The 10,302-nt window shown below is 50.8% G+C and overlaps 1 protein-coding gene across 2 annotated transcripts; it reads left to right on the forward strand.

Moving 5' to 3' along the window:
- The first annotated feature begins 875 nt into the window (after positions 1 to 875).
- Positions 876 to 5,847, forward strand: LOC144106896 (regulator of G-protein signaling 2-like). Of its 2 annotated transcripts, none has more exons than XM_077639848.1 (5): positions 876 to 931; positions 2,957 to 3,027; positions 4,216 to 4,331; positions 4,891 to 5,054; positions 5,512 to 5,847. In XM_077639848.1, the coding sequence occupies exons 1-5, from the start codon at positions 884 to 886 to the stop codon at positions 5,686 to 5,688; spliced, it is 576 nt and encodes a 191-aa protein (XP_077495974.1). In that variant the 5' UTR covers positions 876 to 883; the 3' UTR covers positions 5,689 to 5,847. The 2 variants fall into 2 exon arrangements, with proteins under 2 accessions (XP_077495974.1, XP_077495981.1); XM_077639855.1 differs by lacking the exon at positions 876 to 931 and adding an exon at positions 2,615 to 2,761.
- Positions 5,848 to 10,302: the final 4,455 nt, after the last annotated feature.

A 10,302-nucleotide genomic window follows, 5' to 3' on the forward strand; every position in this document is an offset into this window, starting at 1 on the left:
AAGAAGGGAGGGAGGGAGAACGTCTGCCGCTCAATTCCCTAGTGGAGAAACTGCAGCGGCCGAGCGCTTCGAGTTCGCCGACTGTGGCGCCCCGTGTCGGCTGGAGCGCGTACTAGAGGCGGCCGTCATCGGCATTGAGAGTCAGGAGGACCAAGAGCGGTTTTGCACATGCGCAAGCAGGTAGGTAGTTGTCAGAGCAGTCCCGTACACCGTGAACATTTATGCGCACTAAAGGGAGGCCAAAAAATCAGCAGACTAATGAACGACGGCTAAAAATAAAAGCAGGGATGTAGCGCGAAAGGTGAGATAGAAGAATGCATCAATTACAGCAAAGAAGGCAACAAACGCGGCTTTACAGATGAGTTGCGCCTCGCTCTGGACAGGCTCTTGCGTACGAAGCTGCCTAGGAAGGCTCTGCTTGCATTGTTTGCTTTCTTCGCAGGCGTTCTTTCTTGGTGAAAGGTCAGCCGCGCCCCCAATTAAAAATTCCGTGACGTGCAGGCGCTGTGTTCTTCAGTGCACACACGTGCTTGCAAGCGACTTGTAATTGTCCGCAGACAACTTTAAATAAAAGTGCGGCGGATAGATGACCCTCAAGAGCAGGAAGGCATCCTCTCCATCAGCTTCCCGCTTGGATATCTCTCCTCCCCGTTGCCACCCGATCGTCCCTCTCGCGGCTGCGTTCAGAGCAGGTCGTCTCACTGGGGGCGTTTCACGACTACGGCGAGAGTGGCGGGAGAAGGTTCGCGTTGTCCGCTGGCCGCGTCCTGGTTGGCTCAGCCGCGCTTACGTCATGCGGACCGGAGATTATCGATCGATGACGCAGATGGGCCGCCTTATATGGACACGTCCTCGGGCCCCGAGCACTCAGCTGATGCGAGACATGCCTGAGGTAACTTCGGGCTCGGCCGTGCCTCCTTCCCAGCGACAGGTGAGCTGTCCGCGTGCTTCGGCGTGCGCTTACTCAGCGGCCGTTCCAAACACTCGCCTTGGAACAGTCGCACAGAGCGGCCACGCGCTCGCGGAACCAAGCAAGCTGCGCGTCGGAGAAAAGCCGCTTGTTTTAAAGAACCTTCTTCGCACCCATCACTGAGCGGCGTGCATGGTGCGACAGCCAGATTCCTATGTAAAACAAAGGATGTTGGTCGTGCAAGGCAAAAGCTTTCCGACGTGGCCGCTTGCAGAACAGGACGCAGCGTAATTTGGAGCGGCCCCATTTCTTTGGCTGAACCTTGGCACCAGTTCAGCGGAGGGGCTCAGGTTGCAAAAAGCACCTCTGTGCCTGCCAGGTTGCGTGTTGGTACCCGCGGAGACCGCGCATAGGACGCAAAAACTCACGCAACCTCTCGATTCCTCGGGGCTTTTTCAGCGCCCCTGTCACCTTGACCCAGCGCACGCTACGAGGCCGGTAAAAACGGTCAGGGACACCTAGGCGCCCGCGAGCTCTCACTGCGAAGCGTCAAACTTGACTCACCTGACGCTACGCGGTGTGAAAAGCAGCTCTGGCACTCGATTCCTTCCACCTTGTTTACTCGGGTCACTTGGCTGCTGCTGCTGTCGCGATTTGTGTGCGGCTTGACTCGCTTGCCACGTGCAGTGACCACTTGTCAGGACGACTGTACCCAAGCATGAAGCCACGCTGGCTTTTTCCCTTGTGATGAGTTAGGAATGAGCGCTTACACATGAGTGAATTTAACCCCCACAATAAGAGGATGATTCCTTGCCCTAGCCGCAATGAAAAAACTGTGTGAGCAGTATAGCAGTGGGCTTAAGACAAGGATCGCAGAGAGCGGCCAATGTTAAAGCAGTGGCAGCTTTGAACAGCACCTAACACTTGCTCTTCGCAGTATGAAGCCATAATCAGTGGCTAGTCCATTCTACACTCGTACGCCACACAAACAATATCATAGGCTTAAAATTCCCCAAGCCTCGCCATTTTGCATTTTGAATAGCACTGGTGCCGCATTTGTCTACTGGAAATTCAAAATCCACGCTCCGTGCATAGAAGTGTTGCAAGTGGGCAACACATGGCAGTATCATTGCAAGAGAAGAAATTTGCCTTCCGCTCCTTTCTTCATGCGTCTCCTCTTCTTAGCGCTCATTACCTTATCTTTTTTGCCCACCCCTTCCAAGTGGTCGATCTTTCAATAACCCCGCAATAGGCATTCTCTTCCCGAAAATACTTTAGTTGATCTATTTTCGTTAAAGGTTGCTCCGGCCAATTTCCAGATGGTGTTGCAGGATCGGTGCGTAACCATCAAGATCAGCCCTGTGAAGAGCTTAATTGCGAGGAATAATTTCGCTCAGGCGCGCACTTGGGCAAAAGCAACTTGCTCTCTCAGCGAGTCACAGGGCGTTTATGATGCTTGACACACGGCTTCCGCTCAGTGGGCGACACTCTGCTGCTCCTGGAAGGAAGTTAATTTTTCGCAGTGTCGAAACCGGCGGCAAAGTCCGCTTTGCAACGACGTGGGCGCCGCCCTGTCAGCAGCACGAATGGCAGCAGGCTGTAGCACGGGCAGCGCCGAATGTGGCGCGCCTGTCGGCGAGACGCGGTTACTCAAGCGGTCGGCAGATGGCACGTGGAGCGCTTCACTTTTCGAAATGGCGGCGCCCGTCTGCTACACTTCTGGGCTGCGCGTAAATATGCAACTGTAAACACGTCTCAAGCCTGCACTGCTAACATCCCTTTGTACGAATGTCCTAAGTCTGAAGATCGTTTCCGTCACAAGCTGCTAGCTCACCGTGCTTTCTCTCCAAAGTAAGATGTGCAACACCCTAGCCAGCCCCGCTTTAAGGCCTAGTTCGAAGCAGAGAATTGAGCGCGTTCCGAAATTTTGTCAGGAAATATTTGTGAAAATATTGCAATCCCGATCACGTCTCTCGCTCATATCTGGCAGTTCAACCCTGTGTGGTGACGTCCGCTGACTTTCTCTTTCCCTCTCTCTCTCTGCAGAGTTCAAAAAAGATGTCCTCCAGCTGCATAACCAGCGAGCCCCAGCAGGAGAAGCTGCACAAAAACTGCCTGTAAGTGTTCCTAAATAACGTTTAATTAGCATTCGCGAATGTTTCATTTCTTTATTTTTTTATATCACGAGAAGCGAACGAAAGCGTTTTCTGACACTGCAAGCAGACGCTTTGCAGTGACTCTCAAAATGAGCCAGTTGGTCCTGACTTTGGCAAGCCGAGCATAATTTCTACGCCGATGCAGTAATTATCAAGCGCACCGCTTATCAAGCTCTCAACCTGTTTATAGTGAAGATTGACGTTCTGGCGGGCTAGTTGGTTCATAGTGAAGAGAATGAGCACAAACTGCGCGAACAAGACGGGACGTAAGGCGCTTTGTCTGTCCCTCTGTGTTCCTTACGTCCCGTCTTGTTCGCTCAGTTCGTACTCATTCTGTTTATAGCATTCGATATCGACGTTTCTTCCGGCAACCACACCAATGCCACGAGGCAGCCCCACCAGCGATGCTACTTTCATACGGGCTTGCACCTTGTGCTGGAAATCACACCATTGGCATTGCGTTTAATAGAAATAACTAACAGCAAACTAGGGCGCAAAAACCTGTTAGCGTAAACCGCTGTAGCCTTCAAAAGCAACGCTACGAAGTTTCAACTCCCACAAACACACTGAAATTATTGAAATTCGAATTCTCAAGTTCGGCTGCTGTACGGCGTTAATCGAACAAACGCGCCCATCCGCATACGCCTTCCGGACCAGCAAATGTGGAGGTCACACATTTTTCTACATTTCGGCACAAGAGTATCATGTTATGAATTCTAGGGTTTCTTGCGTGCGGTTCTATTGCGCACTTCATATGTATTCACTGCGCTGTGGACTATGTTTCAGCGTGTGACGGCGCCAGATCTAGCGTAAAGCAAACCCGAACTCTCAGACTCGCGTGTCGAGCACTGTAGACAAATATAACCAGTGCGGTCCGTTTCTAAAGTTCAGGAGGCAGTGCGCTTGTCTCCTAGAAGTGGCGAGCATTTCCCCTTTTTTATTTTACACGTGCGGACAAACAATTTGGCTAGCGAACTGGGTAGGCAAACAGATAGCTTGATCTGGCAGCCCATAAGCTAGCCCGTTAATCATTCCTGTTAAGAGATCCCTCAATCAACAGTTGAGCGGTCACATCAGACAACTATTCAGGTTGAAGACTCGGTGGCGCAGCAGCACTCTCTGACCTTCTTCGCTCGTTTGCTTTCGCAGAATTGAGCTGCTCCCGGCGAACCTCCTGAAGAGACGCCAGACACCATCGGTGCGGCCCACTCCGGAAGAAGCCAAGGAATGGGCCAGATCCTTCCGACACCTGACTTCATCAAAGTGTGAGCAGTGGAAATCACTGCTACATGCCGTTCTCCTTTTCAGTTGTGGTCGAAATCGATCGACGCGATGCGCGAAACGGCGTGAATAGCCACGGACGGGGCACGAAACGACACAGTCCCTTGCCGCTGTCAGAGCAGGTTATTGCGAGACGAACTCTGGAACGCCGGCGTCTCATTTAATATCCAATGAATACGTTCTGTGCATATCACCCTCTTAACTGACCTTCATGTTTGTTTCGCTTATTAAAACGACACAAGGGGCATCGCGTCTAGTTACTGAGATGTCGAAACTATGCTATTTTGTTGCTGTCTCAATCCCGCACGCGACTTGCTTGAAATTATTTGAGGATAAATGTGTACAAGAAGTTCAGTTCTGGTACTGAGCGGTACACCGTCGCGATGCGCGGATTTCCCGTCGCCACCGGTCGTGCCGTGGGAGCGAGGTTGTCTTTTCGATTGTCTACCGCATTGCTGGTGCCATACAACAGCAAGTGAAACGTTGCTTGCGCCGTGGCTTGTCCTCTGAAAGAGCGTTCTCTTTGTTTTCTCCCCGTCGCAGATGGTCTGGCACTCTTCCATGTGTTCCTGGCGAGGGAGTACAGCGAGGAGAACATCGAGTTCTGGCTGGCTTGCGAAGAGCTGAAGACCTGTCGTCCCAGCAAGCTCTCCGTCAAAGCGCAGCGGATCTTTGACGAGTTCATCGCACCGCACTCGCCGAAAGAGGTGTGCGCGTACTTCCCGATCATTGCATTGCTGCGAGATAAATCCAGCTCATTCAGAAACACTGAAGAATTGTGGAAGAATCTTTAGGGTTTGCGTCCGAACCTCCCTGTAAACAGGAAAAGCTAAGCTCGGTCGTACGCTTTGGTCCTCTTTTTATTGTGCATCTAACTTGAAGAAAATTTGGTTTCTTTTTTCCATATTGGCAATCCTTGTCCAGTCACCTAACTCACACACCATTTATGTTAACTGTTTATTAAGAGATTGGGGAATCCTTCCAATCTTCGTTACAAACAGCAGGTGAAAGACAGCATCGTTTGTTGTTCACCTTCGGTGTCAAGCATGTGGCTGTTGCCGCCGCCCAATGTAATTACACGTTATTGGCCAGAAGCTAGACAAACCCGCGCGCTATGGCTTCAAATGTTGCCAGGGTGCTCACAGCTGCTCGCACTGTGCACAGGTGAACCTGGACGCCCTGACGCGAGCAGAGGTGTCTGCCAGCCTGGCAAAGAGGCCCGACCGGAGCTGCCTAGAGCTGGCCCAGCGCCGCGTCCAGGGCCTGCTGGAGAGGGATGCCTACCTGCGCTTCCTTCAGTGCGAGCTGTACCTGGAGCTGTGCCGACCACCCGCGCCATAGCACGATGCCGCACACGCCCGACGCCCTCCCACAAACACCATTCGACGTCGCTCTCCACTGGTGCCTTCTTCTTCGTCCCCGTCGCGCTGCACGAGGCACCCTCTTCTCCCCCGGTGCACGTAGAGAGCAGCAGCGGAAGCCCCGAGAAATAAACCGCGGTTCTAGAGCCCACTCATCTCTCACTGCTCACTGCTTGCTGGGCGGGCCGACCAGGCTACCCTAGCTCCAGTTTCGCATGGCGGCGAATGTAGACAGCGAGGACAGTCACCAGCCACGCAGAAATCGCATTCGCGAGCTAGGATTTCTACTCTGGACACGAAAACTAAATCAACGAATGTTCCACCGATTCCGGCCATGCGGCCTTATTTCCACGAAGGCGCAATGCAAAATAAACTGCTGTGTGGCGTAAGCGCAGGTTAAACAATCCAAGGTGGTCTAAATTAATCCGGAGCCCTCCACTGCGGCGTCTTTCATATCTCATGTGTCGATGAGGAACATTAAAATCCACAAACCATAACCACCATCAGCGACTTATCGACTGAGGAAATCGCCGTACAGCTTCTTGAAGGTGTACTTGACGATGATTAGACAATCCACAACGCGTGGACCTCCAAAGAAGAGGCCCGCGACAGACAGGTTGTTTGGGGTAATTCTGCAGCGGCAAAGCAATGTGATCCTGGTGTCATCACTGTAAATACACAACGTTCAGATGTTTCCAAGACGGTGCACCTAACAAAGGAGCGGACTGAGCAATGTCCCTCAAGCCCCGCCCCTCATTTGCGAGCTCCACGCACACACCTCGGGCACATACCTCAGTGGATCGCGTACAGTTTAGAACTGGAGCAAATCACGCGGATGAACACATCTATAGCGCCAGTGCTGGCCAAAGGGGTGGAAACTTGAAGGCTAGTGGAGAGGCTTCAGGACAGCGCAGCAGGAAAGAAAAATGATAGACGTGACGTTAACACAGGTGAAGAAAGAGGATTGTCCTAGGGATTATGGGGTCACTCTGCGTCCAGCCGGCCGGGAAGGCGAGCTTCCGTGCAAGCTACACGCAGGCGTTATTCAAGTACGCAACACGTTTCCCCAACCCGCGGCGCAGAGTCGCAGCCACGGCAGGTCCGGACGAAACAGGCAACGGCAGGGTACGCTAGGAAACAGTTTATTATCCTAACGCGAGGCAAAGCACACTGCGGAAGAATGTTCTATCCGTAAAATAGATGTTGAGCAGCTCACCAGGTCGTTGAAGTCGTCTGCCTTGGTGCTCGGGGGCCGGCGGGCAGCGGTTAGGGTCCGTGGGGCAGTGAGGACAGGTCCGGCAGCGAGAGTCCCTTCCCGCCGCGCGTTCCCCCCTTTTATCCCCTCGGTCATTGCCTCCCTGGAAGCAAATCGTGGCCGTCAAGCTTAGGCGTGCTACCCTCTCCGCAGAAGGCAGCGCGCTGCCGTGACGTCACGTCAGTGCTGGGGCGGAAATGAGCAGAGTCGCAGGGGTGCCTTCTCTCCGTATTCCTGGTGGCCAGCGCGCCCGTGTAAGTCACGGTCGCCGCTGGAGGAGGGGACGAGGAGGGGATACCAGTGTATCCGACAGGATCAAGCAAAATAATAACATCCTAGACACAATCAAGCCGGGATGGGCACGCGCGAGGCCTGTAACGGGGCGAGCAGATGATCGATCATTCGTCAATGTAGCTGAGGTTGGCACAAACGTCAGGTGCGGAGATGATATTAAAGAAATTTGTGCGGACAGGGCAGCAGGCGCAGGAGAGGGCTAATTGGAGATGGGGTGGGGACTGCTTATTGGTATCCATTCAACGCCAAAGGATGCGCTCGGACGACCAAAGGAAGCCTCTAAAGAGCAAATTGAGACCATGCATGGGCCAAAATCAGATGTACTATCGGGACAAAAGTTTGCGGCACGCGAGTTCTTGGAAAAACGTGATATTGCATGAAGGTATTAAAGGCCTAAATGTTCCTTCCTCTGGAAACAATGCTAGCCCAGATGCAGCGTACACGACAATAGGTAGCCCGTCAGCGCACTCATTTTCTTCGGGGCCTAATATTGCTGCGTGTGGCCTTTTACCACGTGCTGGCAGTCGACTCCACGAAGAAAGAGCAAGTTAATCATGTGACAAGCGCAAGATACTGCCTTTTCGAAATATCACGATACCTATGTTTCACCAACAGAAATTCGTAACCTCTTAATGGTTATGATGCTGTAATAGTGAAAGTTTACGGTTAATGGTTTATGGGGCTCTAGCATCCCAAAGCGACTGAGGCTATGAGGGATGCCGTAGTGAAGGGCTCCGGAAATTTCGACTACCTGCGGTTCTTTAACGGGCACTGACGTCGCACAATACACGGGCCTCTAGAATTTCGCCTCCATCGAAATTCAACCGCCGCGGCCGGGATCGAATCTGCGTCTTTCTGGTCTGCAGCCGACCACCATAACCACTGTTCCACCGCGAAGGCTCTAATAGTGAAAGTGCGGTGCAAATAATATCGAATCAGATAGTAAATTCTATTCACCAAACTAATTTAAGTTCCAATATTCGCACATTCCTATTATAATATCTGTTATTTAGGGGCATGCAAATGTCAAATTTTTGGTTAGGAGTGATTGTCACCTCGTGACAACAAACAGTGGACATTGCTTTGTTGTTGAACATCACTGTAAGAGCTGCTAATGTGAAAAAGTGTTGAGATGCATATTGAAACGTGCACATATAGGATGAACTGCTTTAGTATGATGAAGCTAATATGAAGTGCTGCGGGGAAGTTTGATTAGTTCTCTGGTAGTTGGCGCCATAACTCATCGAAAGCACAGTCTAGTTGTTTTGCTATGTGAATCAAAGGACAAAAGATTAGGTTGCCATGCTTGTGTAAAATGGGTTGATTTTTGCTTCAGTGGCTTTGGATAGAATCCGGGTCCGCAGAATGGTTAAGTAGGTGCATATAATAGTGTAACCAAGTATGCTGTTGGCATCGTTAGTAACGTTCTAAATGTAGAGTGGACAGGTAAGAAAATAGGAAATAGTAATACCTGAGTGTTTATAAGAGCTAGCTGTGCATATTTTAGGGGCGGTGGGTAGTTATTTGCAGTGCAATGTAATTAGTGAAATATTAATTAGTGAATGTTTTGACAGATGCTAATTTCACTGCGATGTGCCGCCGCGGCGACTAAGTGGTTATGGTGCTTGGCTGCTGACCCAGACCACACGGGTTCTATCCCGACTGTGGTGGCTGCATATTGATGGAGGTGAAATTCTAGAGCTTCGTGAACTGTGCGATGTCAGTGCACCTTAAAGACCCCCGGTGCTCAAAATTATCAAGAGCTTCCCGCTATGGGGTCCCTCATAGCCTGAGTTTCTTTGGGACGTTAGACCCCATAAACCAAACCAAATCCATTACGCCATGATGTGACTAGATTTACGTTACCTTGTGAGATTATGTTATCTAGTTGAGAAAAGGATGCTTTAGCATTTTTAAATGGCACCAGTTGTGGGAAACTTTCTTAAAAAACATTTTCAAAACTATAAAAGTCATTATAAGTGACAATTTTCTGAAATCTACGTGGTATGGGCAGAAGCGGTTCAGTCATGGAGTAATCAAGGCAGTCTGCCATTTGCATTGAATGTGTGCCTCATAGTTGCTTCGAGTGCAGAGATGAGGAAGAGTTGCAGATTCACTTGTAAAGGGCTCTCGTGTTGTTATTTATTCAAAGGGTGCCGTTGGTATTTGCATTATTTCGCTCACCTATTAAGCAGCGCTAACAAATACGGTGACCGGTTTCCTCAGTGGTAAATGCCTGGTATTGCGTAGCAGGTTGAGTAGAATGTTAACAATAAGGTGAGGTGCCCGTGAGAGCTCAAGAGAGTGTCTTTGCTGTCCTTGGCCTCTGAGGTCAGCGTAGTCTGCACGGCTCGTCGACTTGTGATAGATGGCGCTGTAAGCAAGATGTGGTTGTCTCTAACGCTGGCTCAAGGTATGGAGCTTCCTTAAAAATATAGGCAAACATTAATATTAAGGAAGTTTCATTACACAAAAGCACACCTTTGAGGTATGCAGTTTAGAGATGCCACAACGTGACATGTCCGAGGGGGCGCAGCTATATTAATCATCAACATCAGCGTTCTAAGTCCACTGCAGGGCAAAGGCCTCTCCCATGCCTCTTCAATTAACTCTGTCTTGTGAGCGGCCACCGTATCCGTACAGAAAGACGAGGTCGACGCGCGCTCGTGCGCAGCAGACAGAAGTGAGGTCTAGCCAGCTGAAGACGCGCGTTTCGAGACAACAGTGGTATTAGATAACAATCCTTTATAAACTCCTTTCATCTGCACACACCTCTATTTGCGAGCAGCAGTGCGGTGTCGGACTTGCAGTGCCAAGTCATGTCTCGATAAACAGTGCGGAGACGGGACGTGTTCTCTTTTTCGGTTCTCCATCTGCGCTGCTTTTCGAAAGATTCGAGCCGCTTGCAAGCCCAAGTCTATAGAACATCGAAGGTTCAGCGTGGTGCGGGTCGACGGACTTGCAACACTTGACCAGCCGAAACAAAATGTTTAATTAGTGGGAAAATTTAAACGCCGTATCAACGACACAGACTCCCAAGATGGC

Source organism: Amblyomma americanum, chromosome 1, assembly GCF_052857255.1.
Source record: "Amblyomma americanum isolate KBUSLIRL-KWMA chromosome 1, ASM5285725v1, whole genome shotgun sequence".
NCBI lineage: Eukaryota > Metazoa > Arthropoda > Arachnida > Ixodida > Ixodidae > Amblyomma > Amblyomma americanum.